Source organism: Schistocerca gregaria, chromosome 4 (genome assembly GCF_023897955.1).
Source record: "Schistocerca gregaria isolate iqSchGreg1 chromosome 4, iqSchGreg1.2, whole genome shotgun sequence".
NCBI classification, from domain to species: domain Eukaryota; kingdom Metazoa; phylum Arthropoda; class Insecta; order Orthoptera; family Acrididae; genus Schistocerca; species Schistocerca gregaria.
Genome location: NC_064923.1, coordinates 132,031,434 through 132,050,158, shown reverse-complemented (window position 1 = coordinate 132,050,158; position 18,725 = coordinate 132,031,434). Strand labels below are relative to the sequence as shown.

At 39.3% G+C, this 18,725-nt stretch overlaps 1 protein-coding gene across 1 annotated transcript in view; it reads right to left on the bottom strand.

The window, feature by feature from the left end:
- Positions 1-18,725, bottom strand: part of LOC126267233 (SET and MYND domain-containing protein 4-like) — a 134,172-nt gene that overhangs the window by 99,066 nt on the left and 16,381 nt on the right. Inside the window, exon 2 of the mRNA XM_049972215.1 lies at positions 17,412-17,646. Within this exon, the coding sequence (XP_049828172.1) occupies positions 17,412-17,646 (235 nt within the window). The remainder of the gene's footprint in view (positions 1-17,411; positions 17,647-18,725) is intronic.

Here is an 18,725-nt window from a genome sequence, read left to right as displayed (position 1 = left end):
AGACCCAGGGCAAGTAAGACTAGCAACCTGCTTCCCTGGTACGATAAATATGATGCTGGCAACAATCAGAGCAAAATGCCTCAGACCTTTGGAGGTGACGGCGTCCCACTTTTAACTGACAAACCAGGGGCTCCTAAGATACGACTTGGCAAACAAATGGTAATGAGATGGGGAGCTATTAATATCAATGGGGGCTACTCTGGGAAGAAGGTAGAGCTGGCAGAGGCTGCAAGTAAGATGGGGCTGGATGTTTTAGCTGTTAGTGACATTCGGGTAAGGGGTGAGAAAGAAGAGGAAGTGGGAGAATACAAGGTCTACCTGTCAGGAGTCAAAGCAGGAATAGCACAATGGGGCTTAGGGCTTTACATCAGGAAAGAAATGGAACCCAGCGTAGTTGCAATAAGGTATGTAAACGAATGACTGATGTGGATAGATTTGACTGTGTCTAGCAAGAAAATTAGGATTGTGTCAGTATATTCGCATTGTGAAGGGACAGATCAAGATAAGATGGATAGTTTTTATGAGGCACTCAGTGATGTAGTTGTTAGAGTAAAGGACAAGGACAGTGTTCTGCTCACGGGTGATTTTAATGCCAGAATTGGAAATCGAACAGAAAGGTGTGAAAAGGTTATGGGTAAATTTGGAGAGGATATGGAGGCCAACAGGACCGGGAAACAACTCTTGGATTTCTGTGCCAGTATGGGCTTAGTAATCACAAACTCCTTTTTTAAACATAAGAACATTCACCGGTATACTTGGGAAGGCAAGGGAACCAGATCTGTCATTGACTATATAATAACAGATCAGGAATTCAGGAAGGCTGTGAGGGACACACGTGTATTCAGGGGATTCTTTGATTACACTGATCATTATTTAATCTGCAGTGAAATTGGGATTGTGAGACCTAAAGTGCAGGAGGTCAGGTCCATGTGTAGGAGGATAAGAGTGGAGAAACTTCAGGATAAGGAAATCAGGCACAAGTACGTAACAGCGATCTCAGAAAGGTATCAGTTAGTTGAATGTAGTCAATTACAGTCATTGGAAAAGGAATGGACAAGATACAGGGACACAGTACTAGAAGTGGCTAAAGAATGTCTTGGAACAGTGGTGTGTAAAAGTAGGATGAAGCAAACAGCTTGGTGGAATGACACAGTCAAGGCAGCCTATAAAAGGAAAAAGAAGGCGTATCAAAAATGGCTACATACTAGAACTCAGGTAGACAGAGAAAGTTATGTTGAAGAAGGAAACAAAGCCAAACAGGTGATTGCAGCATCCAAGAAGAAATCTTGGGAAGACTTTGGAAACAGGTTGGAGACTATGGGTCAAGGTGCTGGAAAACCATTCTGGAGTGTAATTAGCAGTCTTCAAAAGGGAGGTAAGAAGGAAATGACAAGTATTTTGGACAGGTCAGGAAAACTGCTGGTGAATCCTGTGGATGCCTTGGGCAGATGGAGGGATTATTTTGAAGAGTTGCTAAATATAGGTGAAAATGCGATCAGTAATGTTTCAGATTTCGAGGTAGAATGGGATAGGAAGGATGATGGAAATAGCATCACATTTGAGGAAGTGGAGAAAATGGTCAATAGATTGCAGTGCAATAAAGCAGCTGGGGTGGATGAAATTAAGTCGGAACTCATCAAATACAGTGGAATGTCAGGTCTTAAATGGCTACACAGGATAATTGAAATGGCCTGGGAGTCGGGACAGGTTCCATCAGACTGGACGAAAGCAGTAATCACACCAATCTTCAAACATGGAAACAGAAAAGATTGTAACAACTACAGAGGTATCTCTTTAATCAGCATTGTGGGTAAAATCTTCTCAGGTATTGTTGAAAGGAAAGTGCGAGTATTAGTTGAGGACCAATTGGATGAAAATCAGTGTGGGTTTAGGCCTCTTAGAGGTTGTCAGGACCAGATCTTTAGCTTACGGCAAATAATGGAGAAGCATTATGAGTGGAACAGGGAATTGTATCTATGCTTTATAGATCTAGAAAAGGCATATGACCGGGTTCCTAGGAAGAAGTTATTGTCTGTTCTACGAGATTATGGAATAGGAGGCAAACTTTTGCAAGCAATTAAAGGTCTTTACATGGATACTCAGGCAGCAGTTAGATTTGACGGTAAATTGAGTTCATGGTTCAGAGTAGTTTCAGGGGTAAGACAAGGCTGTGACCTGTCTCCACTGTTGTTCATATTATTTATGGATCATATGTTGAAAACAATAGACTGGCGGGGTGAGATTAAGATATGTGAACACAAAATCAGCAGTCTTGCATATGCATATGACTTAGTTGTGATGGCAGATTCGATTGAAAGTTCGCAAAGTAATATTTCAGAGCTAGATCAGAAATGTAAGGACTATGGTATGAAGATCAGCATCTCCAAAACAAAAGTAATGTCAGTGGGAAAGAAATATAAACGGATTGAGTGCCAAATAGGAGGAACAAAGTTAGAACAGGTGGACGGTTTCAAGTACTTAGTATGCATATTCTCACAGGATGGCAACATAGTGAAAGAACTGGAAGCGAGGTGTAGCAAAGCTAATGCAGTGAGCACTCAGCTATGATCTACTCTCTTCCACAAGAAGGAAGTCCGTACCAAGACTAAGTTATCTGTGCACCGTTCAATCTTTCGACCAACTTTGTTGTATGGGAGCGAAAGCTGGGTGGATTCAGGTTACCTTATCAACAAGGTTGAGGTTACGGATATGAAAGTAGCTAGGATGATTGCACGTACTAGTAGATGGGAACAATGGCAGGAGGGTGTCCACAATGAGGAAATCAAAGGAAAACTGGGAATGAACTCTATAGATGTAGCAGTCAGGGCGAACAGGCTTAGATGGTGGGGTCATGTTACACGCATGGGAGAAGCAAGGTTACCCAAGAGACTCATGGGTTCAGCAGTAGAGGGTAGGAGGAGTCGGGGCAGACCAAGGAGAAGGTACCTGGATTCGGTTAAGAATGATTTTGAAGTAATAGGTTTAACATCAGAAGAGGCACCAATGTTAGCACTGAATAGGGGATCATGGAGGAATTTTATAAGGGGGCTATGCTCCAGACTGAACGCTGAAAGGCATAATCAGTCTTAAATGATGATGATGATGATGATGATATAGGACAGGATTTCTCATTACAATAGAAAAAGGTAGTCAACACTAAATCAAATACAAGTAATGAAGGAGTAGGTTTAATAATGAACAAGAAATGAGGGATGTGCATAAGGTACTATGAATAGCATAGCGAACAGGTCATCAGACAGACACAAGGCTACAACTCACCAACTGAAAAAAGTATGACGAGATAAAAGAAATTATCCAGTAGATTATTGGAGATGAAAAATTAACTGTGTTGGGTGACTGGAAGTTGACAGCAGCAAAAGGAAGAGATGGAAAAACAGCAGAAGAACATGGAATGGGCACAGGGAATAAAAGGGGATACTGCCTGGTACAATTTTGCACAGTGTACAATTTAATCACTTGGTCTAAGAATCATGGAAGAAGGCTGTATATGTGTAAGAGACCTGGAAGATTTTAGATAAATTATATACTGCTAAGACAGAGATTTTAAACTGCAAAACTGTTACAGGAGTAAATGCAGACTCTGGCCATATTATGAAATGCAGATTACAAGAGAAGAAATTGCAATAAGGGAGGAAATTGTGGAAGGGGAACCTGAATAAGCTGAAAGAACTGAAGATTGTTGGTAGTTTCAAAGGGAGTGTGTTAGGGAATAGCTGACAGAAACAAGTTATAGAAACATGATAGAAGGTAAATGGGTAGCTTTCAGAAATGAAATAGTAAAAACTGCACAAAAGGAACAACTAGGCAAAAAGAAAATGCCGCATTGGAATTCTTGGATAACATATGAGATATCAAATTCAACTGATGTAAGAAGAAAACATCAAAATGCAAAAAGTGAAACAGGCGGAACGGTATACAGATACATAAAAAAGGGAGAGTGACGGGCGAGGCAAAGTAGCAAAGCAGCAATGTGAAGAGAAATGCAAACCTGTAGAATCGTGCATGAGTGTAAGGAAGATAGCAGGATGTTTACGCATACAAGGAAAAAAAAAACGGATTTCCAGGTTAAAAATACACTTTCTCCTGGATGGAAACATACTTTTTCCATGTTATTAAGTGACAGTATATTTTCCCTTGGAACTGTAAAACTATCAATCCATTGAATGGTTATGTTTTTATACACAGGCATGGAATTTCCCGGCACTTTATAAAACGAAACTCAGGGAAGAAAACTCCTTTTGGAAAGATTTTTATGTGTAGCAATATGTACGCTGTATATTTTCATTTATGAAAGTATAAATTTGAATTCCACCAAACACTGCATGTCACTTTCCGAACCATTGTAATCGAGATTGCGATGCACTTTTGTAAGCTAGTCATAGCTCATGTCACGTGATCCCGCCAGCTGATGACAGTGGATATTCATATCACAGGGCATGAGATGTAGTCAGCTAATAGCAACATCACTGTTAAGCAGTGAGGATACACAAACAGGAAAAGTTAATGTTTTAAATTAATATACATAGTGTTGCTACATGGAAAGCAAAGCTTTCATATACAATATTGGTCTCTAAGGTTAATAAGCTGCAAGAGAAGCTAAGCTTTCACGTATAATGTTGATTTTTTTGCGCATGTTACACTTTAGGATACATCACACAAATGTGCCAGTAAAACTTTTAGCTGAGTCCAGTGACTTGGCCTCAAAGTTTTCCTCAAATAAATTAGCTACCGCAGAGGAGAGAGAGAGTTTCCTTAGCACTACATCAATTTGCTCATATTAATGACATGAATTTCTCATCTTCTGGGCTCGAAATACTTCTAAATGGCTCATCATCAAATGCTCTGCGATTTACGAAATTCATCGTACATTTTCGCACATAGTTCAACTTGCGTAAAAGGAAATTTAATTTGAAAGTAATGCTTTTCAAACCACTATTCGCAATATTTTCCCGTGACCCGTTAGAAATAGGTTCGTTTCAGTAATTGTCAGAGCGCGCCTGATAACAGGCACCACCGCACTTTGGCAGCTACTATGACACAGGAAGCCCGTATGTTCGTACGTGTAAAACATTAAAAGATCTTACATATTGTCATAAAAGAAAAAAAAGACATCAGGGGATACTCTAAGAGCATCGGAATTTCGTGAACCATACTAAAATGGCACATTTAAAGTGCATACTTAAAGAGAACATTTGTGTGTCCAGATTCCCAATGAAGTAGGGCTTGACCTGATATTAAGTTTTCCAGTGTGGGTTTTGGGATGTAAATTTTCTTGGAGTACCAGGACTGTATTAACTCATTTTTTATTCTTTATTATGGCATAAAGCCATATGTGCTGGAAGATGAAAATGTTCACTTGAAATGCAGCAAGCAGTTGAAATTAGCCAATAGTGTGGAACTAAACACTTTGTTTCAAACACATTGACTGCCTCAGCATGAAAGATAATAAAAACAAAATTTCTTTAGCAAACTGACAAAAACAACTTCATTGTTCTAGAAGACGATTAATGCATGGCTGTAAGGAAAGTGGAAATAAAATAAATTTGAAACTAATAACGTATATTAGTCTTCCGTAATTATGTTAATTTATTTTAATTCACTTGATAGCTACCAGCCACAGAAATCTATTTCGTTTTCATTTGACGAGAGAGCAGTAAACGAAGAGGAAACAGCAAAATCACTAAATGTAAACATGGATCACATGGAGACAACACACTTCCCCACTATAACCCAGACTGCTCTGTGCATCAACCTCGGATCTACAATATGATATTTCCGAACTGGGGCAATACTAAGATAGTAAGATAGTGCCCCACCCCCCCACCCACCTCTCACTCAGCCTCCTTCCTCCTCGAGCGTTTAAGATACGACGTCAAAAATTGTAAAAAAATCAAATTTTCGAAATATGTTAGCACACAGCTGTCTGAAGAGTCTGATATACAAAACATATGTGTTCGAGGAAATGTAAGACATGTTATTTGGTCTTAAGTGTGCCAAAGTGCAGTGCCACCAAGGTGGCTGAGTGGTTCTAGGCGCTTCAATCCGGAATTGCGCGACTACTACAGTCGCAGGTTCGAATCCTGCCTCGGGCATGGATGTGTGTGATGTCCTTAGGTTAGTTAGGTTTAAGTAGTTCTAAGTTCTAGGGGACTGATGACCTCAGCTGTTAAGTCCCATAGTGCTCAGAGCCATTTGATCCATTTTGTGCTGTGCCATCCCATTTCACACAGCATTCTTCTATCGCATGTCACTGCACTTTGCTCCGTGGAATTGAAACGTGTATATTTTGTATTGGATGCCATCAAACTATATTCAGGACATTGGAAATTAAAATGTCCTAGTACCTCTTCTGCTCCCAGTCACCCGGTTTGACATTCTGCCCTCTTTTAAAAAAATAAATAAATAAATAAAATTCACAATTAATACTGGATGGGATTATTTGTAATCGGGAGAACAAGAACTCTTCAGAAAATTTGCACTCTTTATTGCCTTTTAGCTAGTAAATTTCTGTTTTGGGTGACATGAAATTAAATATAGGGTACATAACCCCCCCCCTCCCCCCATGAACCACGGGCCTTGCCATTGGTGGGGAGGCTTGCGTGCCTCAGCGATACAGATGGCCGTACAGGAGGTGCAACCATAATGTAGGGGTATCTGTTGAGAGGCCAGACAAACATGTGGTTCCTGAAGAGGGGCAGCAGCCTTTTCAGTAGTTGCAGGGGCAACAGTCTGGATGCTTGACTGATCTGGCCTTGTAACACTAACCAAAACGGCCTTGCTGTGCTGGTACTGCGAATGGCTGAAAGCAAGGGGAAACTACAGCCGTAATTTTTCCCGAGGGCATGCAGCTTTAGTGTATCCTTAAATGATGATGGCTTCCTCTTGGGTGAAATACTGCGGAGGTAAAATAGTCCCCCATTCGGATCTCCAGATGGGGACTACTCAGGAGGATGTCATTATCAGGAGAAAGAAAACTGGTGTTCTACGGATTGGAGCGTGGAATGTCAGATCCCTTAATTGGGCAGGTAGGTTAGAAAATTTAAAAAGAGAAATGGGTAGGTTAAAGATAGCGTTCGGTTGGGGTTGGGTTGTTTGGGGAAGGAGACCAGACAGCGAGGTCATCGGTCTCATCGGATTAGGGAAAGATGGGGAAGGAAGTCGGCCGTGCCCTTTCAGAGGAACCATCCCGACATTTGCCTGGAGTGATTTAGGGAAATCAGAGAAAACCTAAATCAGGATGGCCGGACGCAGGATCGAACCATTGTCCTCCCGAATGCGAGTCCAGTGTCTAACCACTGCGCCACCTCGCTCGGTATGGGTAGGTTAAAGTTAGATATAGTGGGAATTAGTGAAGTTTGGTGGCAGGAGGAACAAGACTTCTGGTCAGGTGAATACAGGGTTATAAATACAAAATCAAATAGGGGTAATGAAGGAGTAGGTTTAATAATGAATAAAAAAAAGGAGTGCAAGTAAGCTACTACAAACAGCATAGTGAACGCATTATTATGGCCAAGATAGACACAAAGCCAATGCCTACTACAGTAGTACAAGTTTATATGCCAACTAGCTCTGCAGATGATGAAGAAATTGATGAAATGTATGATGAGATAAAAGAAATTATTCAGGTAGTGAAGGGAGACGAAAATTTAATAGTCATGGGTGACTGGAATTCGTCAGTAGGAAAAAGGAGAGAAGGAAACATAGTAGGTGAATATGGATTGGGGCTAAGAAATGAAAGAGGAAGCCGTTTGGTAGAATTTTGCACAGAGCATAAATTATAGCTAGAATCATGAAAGAAGGTTGTATACATGGAAGAATTGTTAAGATACTAAAAGGTATCAGATAGATTATATAATGGTAAGACAGAGATTTAGGAACCAGGTTTTAAATTGTAAGACATTTCCAAGGGCAGATGTGGACTCTGACCACAATCTATTGGCTATGAACTGTAGATTAAAACTGAAGAAACTGCAAAGAGGTGGGAATTTAAGAAGATGGGACATTGATAAACTGACTAAACCAGAGGTTGTACAGAGTTTCAGGGAGAGCATAAGGGAACAATTGACAGGAATGGGGGAAAGAAATACAGTAGAAGAAGAATGGGTAGCTCTGAGGGGTGAAGTAGTGAAGGCAGCAGACGATCAAGTAGGTAAAAAGATGAGTGCTGTCAGAAATCCTTGAGTAACAGAAGAAATATTGAGGAAAGGAGAAAATAAAAAAATGAAGTAAATGAAGCAGGCAAAAAGGAATACAAACGTCTCAAAAATGAGATCGACAGGCAGTGCAAAACTGCTAAGCAGGGATGGCTAGAGGACAAATGTAAGGATGTAGAGGCTTATCTCACTAGGGATAAGATAGATACTGCCTACAGGAAAATTAAAGAGACCTCTGGAGAAAAGAGAACCACTTGTATGAATATCAAGAGCTCAGATGGAAACCCAATTCTAACCATAGAAGGGAAAGCAGAAAGGGCGATGTACTTGAGGGCAATATTATGGAAATGGAAGAGGATGTAAATGAAGATGAAATGGGAGATACGGCACTGTGTGAAGAGTTTGACAGAGCACTGAAAGACCTGAGATGAAACAAGGCTCCGGGAGTAGACATCGTTCCATTAGAACTACTGACAGCCTTGGGAGAGCCAGTGCTGACAAAACTCTACCATCTGGTGAGCAAGATGTATGAGACAGACGAAATACCCTCAGACTTCAAGAAGAATATAATAATTCCAATCCCAAAGAAAGCAGGTGTTCACAGATGTGAAAATTACCGAACTATCAGTTTAATAAGTCACGGCTGCAAAATAGTAACGCAAATTCTTTACAGATGAATGGAAAAACTTGTAGAAGTCAACCTCGGGGAAGATCAGTTTGGATTCCATAGGAATGTTGGAACACGTGAGGCAATACTGACCTTACGCTTTCTCTTAGAAGAAAGATTAAGGAAAGGCAAACCTACATTTCTAGCATTTGTAACATTGGGGAAAGCTTTTGACAATGTTGACTGGAATACTCTCTTTCAAATTCCGAAGGTGGCAGGGGTAAAACACAGGGAGCGAAAGGCTGTTTACAATTTGTACAGAAACCAGAAGGCAGTTATAAAAGTCAAGGGGCATGAAAGGGAAGCAGTGGTTGGGAAGGGAGTGAGACAGGGTTGTAGCCTCTCCCCGATGTTTTTCAATCTGTATATTGAGCAAGCAGTAAAGGAAACAAAAGAAAAATTTAGAGTAGGTATTAAAATCCATGGAGAAGAAATAAAAACTTTGAGGTTCGCCGATGACATTGTAATTCTGTCAGAGACAACGAAGGACTTGGAAGAGCAGTTGAACGAAATGGACAGTGTCTTGAAAGGAGGATATAAGATGAACATCAACAAAAGCAAAACAAGGATAATGGAATGTAGTCGAATTAAGTCGGGTGATGCTGAGGGAATTAGATTAGGAAATGAGACACTTCAAGTAGTAAAGGAGTTCTGCTATTTGGGGAGCAAAATAACTGATGATGGTCGAAGTAGAGAGGATACAAAATGTAGACTGACAATGGCAAGGAAAGCGTTTCTGAAGAGGAGAAATTTGTTAACATCAAGTATAGAGTTAAGTGTCAGGAAGTCGTTTGTAAAAGTATTTGTATGGAGTGTAGCCATGTATGGAAGTGAAACGTGGACGATGAATAGCTTAGACAAGAAGACAATAGAAGCTTTCGAAATGTGGTGCTACAGAAGAATGCTGAAGATTAGATGGGTAGATCACATAACTAATGAGGAGGTATTGAATAGCATAGGGGAGAAGAGGAGTTGGTAGCACAACTTGACCAGAAGAAGGGACTGGTTGGTAGGGCATGTTCTGAGGCGTCAAGGTATCACAAATTTAGCATTGGAGGGCAGCATGGAGAGTAAAAATCGTAGAGGGAGACCAAGAGATGAATACACCAAGCAGATTGAGAAGGATGTAGGTTGCAGTAGGTACTGGGAGATGAAGAAGCTTGCACAGGATAGAGTAGCATGGAGAGCTGCATCAAACCAGTCTCAGAACTGAAGACCACAACAACAAAAACATAAAACCACTAAAGACAAGAGATAAGCAATACAGTAAACATTTCTTCAATATTTATCTCCTAGCATTGTTTTCTCTCTAATCTTGCTACAGCTTTACATGGGTTGCTATCCTTTCTGCGAAAGAATCTATTACCTCATCATCGTTCGTCAAACGTTTTGCTACATCAAAATCGAAATATCGTTGTCTAATACTGTGTAAGCAGTTAATACAAATAGTACCCAAGACTGGTGTGGTTTCTCAGTCTGATTATGTCTATTTTGTCTCTGTCTGCTAGATAAAATATAATAGGCCTTTCTAACACTGCAGAAATTGTAACACACACCAAATAAACGAGACTGTTTTGGCACAAATGCTCATTTTTATAACATGACAGAATCTAATTCACGAAGACCAACATAAAATGCCTATTAGGCCTACCACATGCAAAAAGCTTTATGTTAGAAATTAGTTTCGCATTTCATTCATATGCTCCAGTTCCTCAAGAATGAGATTGGAAAGTAGTAGTACGAGATTTTTATATAAATTTGAAATCGTCATATTCTTCCCTAATTTGTGTGATGCCCCCATTTCTTCTCCTTCCTCGATCTAACAAACGATCTTGTCATGACTGATTCTGGAACTATTCCTGCCTTTGTCAAAACTTATTCGTCGGTTAACTTTACTAACCCTGCCCGAATCACCAGATTAGTTATCCCTGATTATTATCTACATCTACATCTATACTCCGCAAGCCACCTGACGGTGTGTGGCGGAGGATATCCTGAGTACCTCTATTGGTTCTCCCTTCTATTCCAGTATCATATTGTTCGTGTAAAGAAGGATTGTTGGTATGCTTCTGTGTGGGCTCTAATCTCTCTGATTTTATCCTCATGCTCTCTTCGCTATATATACGTAGGAGGGAGCAATATACTGCTTGACCCTTGGGTGAAGGTTTGTTCTCGAAACTTTAACAAAAGCCTGTACCGAGCTACTGAGCATCTCTCCTGCAGAGTCTTCCACTGGAGTTTATCTATCATCTCTGTAACGCTTTCGCGATTACTAAATGATCCTGTAACAAAGCGCGCTGCTCACCATTGGATCTTCTCTATCTCTTCTATCAACCCTATTTGGTACGGATCCCACACTGCTGACAGTATTCAAGCAGTGTGTGCACAAGCCTGCTGTAACCTACTTCCTTTGTTTTCGGATTGCATTTCCTTAGGATTCTTCCAATGACTCTCAGTCTGGCATCTACTTTACAGACGATCAACCTTATACGATCATTCCATTTTAAATCACTCCTAATGCGTACTCCCAGATAATTTATGGAATTAACTGCTTCCAGTTGCTGACCTGCTATTTTGTAGCTAAATGATAAGGGATCTGTCTTTCTATGTATTCACAGCACATTACACTTGTCTACATTGAGATTCAATTGCCATTCCCTGCACCATGCGTCAATTCGTTGCAGATCCTCCTGCATTTCAGTACAATTTTCCATTCCTCTCCCCTTGGAGCACGCGGTACTCGCGAAGATGTCTCGACAGTAGGGACAGTGGATGAAGCATGTAACACCTGGCGTGTACCTTGCGATGCAACAGACTCCCCACTGCGGCTACACTCCGAGGCAGCAGCCTGAAGACGGCTGACCGTGGCCATCAACACACTCAGCTGTTCGCGAACAGTGGCCAGCTCCTCCTGCGTTCGTGCACAGCACTCACACATCCTATCCATCCATCTGGTTAGGCATTGTTATGTTCATACAAACCATTTTCCGCGCTACTTCCATAATAGAACTTAAGCGCTGCTAGACGGGGACTGTACAGCTGGCCCTTACTAGTGTAGCAATCTGGCCAAAAACTTTGTGTCCAAATTTCATTTTCCTGGATGCACCAAGAAGATAATACGTAATCTTTCTTGCCTGTTGTTCCTGTTAGTCATTTATTTCCACTCTGATAGTCTGAATCTTTGGATTTCCCTAGTAAACATAACAATGCTGATCATTTGCAAACCCAAACAACAACATAATCAGACTGCGATTGGTGTTCACTTGTTCGGCTTTACTACGCTCAGCTTGTATAGCCCATCCCCTTTTGCCTGCAGGAACGTTAATTTCTAGATGCAACAAGGATTCCCCTGACAGAGACATGACGTACACTATGCACGCATTCAAAAATCAACTTATGATTCTTTTTTACTTTGGGATCAAACTGCTGATGTCATCGGTCCCTAAGCTTACACACTACTTAATCTAACATAAACTAACTTACATGAAGGAAAACACATACACCCATGCCCGAGAGAGGATTCGAACCTCCTACGGGGGGAGCCGTGCGAACCGTGACAAGTTGCCTGAGACTGCACGGCTACCCCTTGTGGCTTATGATTCATTCAGAAATCAACTTAAAGAGTGTTCAAAAACCAACAGGAGTGCGCATCAAAATCATATGAGTAATCGATAGACCAACATGCGCTGGATGCTAGGCGCTTTGTGAAACAAGGTGTTTCTCCTCAAGAATGTGAATTTGGTACCCCCCCCCCCCCCCCCCGCCCTTTCATCCCTTATGAATCCGGGCCCGATGCTCATGCATGTATCTGGTAGCTTGGGTGCAGCAGTAAAATTTTTCCCAGTTGCATCTAGCTATCTAGCTGCTTGCTGCGACTTCTTACACAGTCTAGAGCCACATTTATGTAGCCAGAAACAGGAGAAGGTACCACTCGTACGCCACTCAACTGAGCATGCGCATGAGCCCGCTCGTAACTGCTAAAACAAATCTAGTAAACATTTGTGACGTCACACTCATCACAGGCAATTTCTTGTTATGAAGCACTGTATAGTCTTCCTAAAGCCTTTGACACAGTTTGCTGTTAGCAAACGCTTGTATGAGCACTGTGTTTTGTTGTTGTACACGGCACATTTCTTTTGCAATTTACATTTTTCTTCTCGTTCACATTTTATTGTTGCTGTATTATTCTCCAGTAGCGGGATACAGTAATATCCTTTGTTATCGATTCTGACATGTCAAAATTACAAAAATTAAACTGAAAACTAAAACAACGAATAATTCCCAGAATTCTAAAAAATCCTAGGGTTTTTCCCGGTTTTCTCCTGGATGAAAAAATTCCTGGGTTTTTCCCGGATCTCCTGGTTGTCCCCGGTCATATACACCCTGGATAGATAAGGCATTAACAAAAATTAGACAACTTTTTTGGTAGGAGAGATGAAGCTGCATGAACACCAAGAGTCTAGATGAAAAGCTAGAACTGAGCATACACGTAAGGCTGGAAGATGCAAGGAACGTATAGAAGGGCTATATAAATATAAAAGTACAAACTACGAAGACAATATTATAGTGAGGGGGGAGAAAATGAACGAACATGAGGGGGAGGATGTTACACTGCATGAAAAATTCAAAAGAGCTCAGAAAGACCTGAGTCAAAACAAAGGCATCTAGATAACACAACTTTGCCTCAGAATTATTAAGAGCCTTGTGAAAAACAAAGACGAGAAAAATGTTTTCTTTTCGTATGCAGGATATGAGAAACAAATTAAATACTCTCAGACTTAGAAAAGAATTAATAGTAAAACCATCAAAGAATGCAGATGCTGACAATTAGGAATATAAGCAAACTATCAGTTTAATAAATAATGGTTGGAAAATAATAATACAAATTATCTACAAAGTATGTAATGACTACTATAAGGTTATCTGAAGGAATGTCAGTTTGGGTTCTGGACAAATGTAGAAACACATAAAGTGATATTAACTTGCTAGTTACTTAGAACACATGTTGAATAAAGGCAAATCAATACTGTTAGCGTATGTAGCTTCAAAGAAAGCTTTTAGCAATATTGACAGAAATAACGTGTAAAGAAATTGACTGCAGTTATAAGATTCAGAAAACATGTACAGGTGAAAGTAACTGGAATGGGACTGAAACAGGTTACAGCCTGAGGCCCCCCCCCCCCCCCCCTCCCTGTTATTCAGTATGAGCATAAAGGAAGTGCCAGAAGAAACCAAGAAAACATTATATAAAAAACAATTGAAGTTCAGGGTGAAGAAAAAAACTTTTAAGGTTTGTCAATGACATTTACGGAATTTGTGTTATAGCAAACAAATGGATAATGTCATATCTAACCAAAAGAATGTAGGAAGTTACACTTAATAATTCAACCCATGTAAGCAGCAGAAATCTTTCAAATTGGGGAGAAATCACTTACGGACTTCCGCAATGCCTTAATTTCCTCATATACGTAAACTACCTTCCATCTAAACAACAAGCTGAATTAGTTCTTTTTGAACAAATCACAATAGTATTGCAATCCATCCAAACATACACACAACATGAGAAGTGGTAAATAATTTTCTGTGAATGCTCTAATTCTCAATTTCAAAAAGACACAACATATGCAGTTCTATATGTCCAGAGATACAATACCAACAATAAGTGTAAAAAACAGTGAGGAAATTTCAAAAATTTTAAGTATCCACATTGATGAGAATTTAAACTGGAATAAAACATGTTCTGCAAATCTAAAAACAACTTAGTTCAGCAATATTTGCATTTCAAAACATTGTAAATCTTTGGGAAAGGTAAATCAGTAATTTGACATATTTCTGGGTACTTTCATTCAATAACATCATATAGGGGGTAACACATCTTTAAGAAAGATAGTGTTCATTGATCAAATATGTATTGCAAGAACAATAAGCAATGCTCACCCACGATCATCTTGAGGACCTCTGTTTGAGTAGCTCACATTTCGAATACTGTTTCATAGTATAATTACTCCCTCATGGAGTCTATTGTAAATAATACATTAAAGTTCAAAAGGAATTACAATACCAGAAAAAATTATATTCATTACACCACATCAATGTTGTCTTTAGCAGAAAAGTAGTGCATTCAAAAGGTGGTGGGTAAGGGATACTAACTCCCAATATCATTAACCCAGATAACCCTGATGTCCTTCTGGAAGGACGATGTAACTCAGTGTTGAAATTATTTATTTTTACGAATAACGCATTGTTGCAACGGACTGGCACACATTGTTATATGAAGTAGGCAGCGTCAGTTGCACGCTGCGACAGTCAATTTGATGCTGTCGTTCATAGTGAGTGAGAAACTGTGTCTTGAAAATAGGGCCGATTTTACCATGGATGAACTGACTGACCTTGTCATCAATGGGTATGTATATTTTCTTTCATATTGCGTCAATAATTCTGAAACTTGTCATATAATATCTTAAAGAATTAACCTATATTATTTATGGGTTCATATTATGATTGAAAGTTTTCGTCAGTTGTAATTCAATAATGTTTTCAACTGTCCTTCCAGAAGGACGTCAGGGTAATATGTTGTCATTTTGTATTCACATAAAACGATGTACACTTATGGAACGTTTGGACATGCTAGGGTCAAAAGATGAGGAAATACCTAATACTGGTGTGAATGTAACATTACACCTCCTCTAAATTCAACTGATGACGTAACAGATCAAGATTAGGATGCTGAAGATAATCAAACTGTAGATAAATTACCAGCAAGTCAGCTCAATGCTACTGCGCTACATGACCTAAAAGAGAGGGACATGGAAGCAACAGGAACAATAAGAGGAAACAGAGTTAAGAACTGTATACTATCATCTGTAGATAAAATGATAAAAGAAAATAGAGGATCATATGAAATTTGTTCTGACTCAGCATCCAGTATTTCCATTGTACATTGGAATGACAACAATGTTTTTACTCTAGCCACCAACTTTGACAGAGTTCAACCACTACACTCTGTAGCAAGATTTTCCAGGGAACAAAAGAAAAGGATTAGCGTGCTTCAACCTAACTTATTACACTTCTACAATACTCATATGGGAGGCATAGATTGAGCTGACCAAAATGTAACCCTATATAGGTACTCTATAACAGGGATAAAGTGGTATTTCCCGATCATTGCACATTTTATAGACATTGCACAGCAAAATGCCTGGGATCTTTACAAGCACAACGAAGAACCGATAGATCATCTGACATTTTGTCGTCGAATTGTCACTGCAATTCTTGAAAGTAACAAAAGAGTCACTACCAGCAGAGGACGTCCTAGTAAGAGGGCAAAACTAGATTCTAGATTTGATGGAAGAGAACATAATGTTGCTGAATTACCAACGGACGAGATAGCAAAAAAGAAGAAGCAGCTGAAATGTCAAAACTGCCACAAAAAAACTACTACTATGTGCGTAAAATGTGACGAACCACTTCATGTTTGTTGCTTTTTGTCTTATTATATTAGTGCATAAAATGTGTGTATAGGTTATTTTCTTTGTTTTTTGTATTTATTAGCTGTTTTGGCCCATAATTCTAATTTATTTATGTTTATTTGAAAGTATAAAAACAAAAACAAGTTAATTGCGCAATGTCATATACTTTAAAAACATGTTCCCTTATTGTCCTGACGGCCTTCTGGAAGGACGCCCATTTTTGGAATGACTAAATAAAAATAAATGCTCAAAATTGTTTTTACTTTCTTCCTTACAACCTTGTGAATGAATGTAGATAAGATATAAATCAATTTTGAAAAACAAATAATTCAGGACTATCTGGGTTAAAAAATAATAATAATTTAAAAGGTCAGCATAGCCTTATTTTCATACGAATGTGTAATGTGATTGTTAAATGACCAGTTTCACGCCATTACAATGAATTGTACAAATGATATGTGGAACATGAAACTACATAACAAAAGCTCACGTGGCACACATGTGCTGTCACTAAAGTTACCTCTGTAGGCCAATGTGAGGCTGCTTCTCCCCTTGATACACCTGAATGAAGAAGCTAAGAACATAAATACATGCCTAAGAGATGTATGAGTATTTACAAAGGGTAGCATCATATTTGAAGAATTTCTTTTAATAGGATTGAACACTTATCCACAAATGAGGTACTTCAAGAGTAAACACAGTTTTCATATTGAGATGAATTGGATGAGGAACCATACATGAAATACTAATTAGGATGGTCTTTGGACTCAACTAGAATGATGGAATCCCACAAAAGATGTAGACTAGTATTTTCAGTAAGCAATTCAATCAATTCTAAAGCACTGTGGAGCATTTTATTGCTGTCCTGCCTCATTGGCAGTTTGAAGCAATGAACAAAAGCTATATTTCTCTGAAAAGCATTATCAGCTACAATACTGCAGCAAGAATCAACAACATTCCAAAATAAAATTTTAACATCCATAAAAGATGATGAATAACAGCAACAGAAACTTACAAAATGTAATATTCCAGTGTTTAGTGTGCCCTTTCTTTCTCCAATCTATTACAACATGCAAATTGTGAACTATAAATTTAGAGTACCTCATACGCTCCCAAATAAAACAAGGCAGCAGATCTATTTGCAACAGCCAGAGCCATTTCCTTGCTGTTATACAATGCATGTGCCATACTCTCTGTAAACAATTCAGCACTAGACGCATAGTCTTTGTATTTGAATTTTTCATTTCCATCAGCCCTCAGTTTTGATGACTGAGTTGGTGATTTCTGCAGGCATCTCTTACTTTTTACAAATGTGATCCACTCCAACAGCTTCATTCTGTGAACAGAAATATAAATAAAATTATATTTATATTACTCTTTTTACTTAGAATTAATACAACAGAACTAGAGTAGATGACACTGAAAATTAAATTGTGTCAAGTTTAATGGATTATAACATTAGTCTTGCCTCTTTCTAAGTATTTTAATGTTTTTAGTAAGGAAGGTATTTATAAGTAACTGCTTTAGCTTCAGGTAAAATGATGAGTAGTAAACATGTCAAAATGTTACAACAACACCAAGCCACAGTGCTGCTGATAACATGAGATGATTTCATCAATGAAATTCACTGAGGAAGCTCGCATTATCATATGCTATTTGGCATGATTAAAACAGCTTGCTACTTTCATCCATTTAGCTAGGAAGAGGGGAGATAACATTGTTATTCCAGTCAAGCCAGTAGCAAGCTAACTTCCTTCCTGTGCCACCAACAGTTTGATTAATATAGTGCACCTATTGTCACAACATCAGTAAAGAATAGCATGTGATATGGAGCAGTGGTATCTTTTGTGTTGTGTGACGTACTTGCCGCATTCTGGCAACCCGGTTCCCTCAATGATAAAGACTCCTTTTCTTTTTCTTTAATCCATGGTTGCGCTCGTGCCTCTACTGTGCATTGGGGTGGGATGGGACCAGCACAGGAGACATCATTATTAGTTAATGGCTGCAACCCTCTAAAATAGACTTGATTGTATTATAAGTCACAGAGAAACAGACAGCTAAATGACAATACTGATGTTTGGGTCTGTTGGAATGTGAACTGCTCCAGTATTTTGATGTACTTATGACTGGGATGAACCTCCTGTGAGCACAGCTCTGCTAAGGTTTAGCACTGTTCACATGTGCCACCAAACACTTTGGGCCCTGGCACACTGATCCACGAGGGATAGAGTTATTAAAGGTCTTACTGTCACTTGTGAGTTCCTGTGAAGTCAGTATTAAAGCCCAGGTGGATCAACATTGGGATTAGTAGTCAGACAAAATCCTTGTAATTGCTTTAGTCTACAAGGTACACCCAGATACTACAGGACACACACAATAGTCAGAAGTCTGGCCAAATAAACGATAGCATGGACC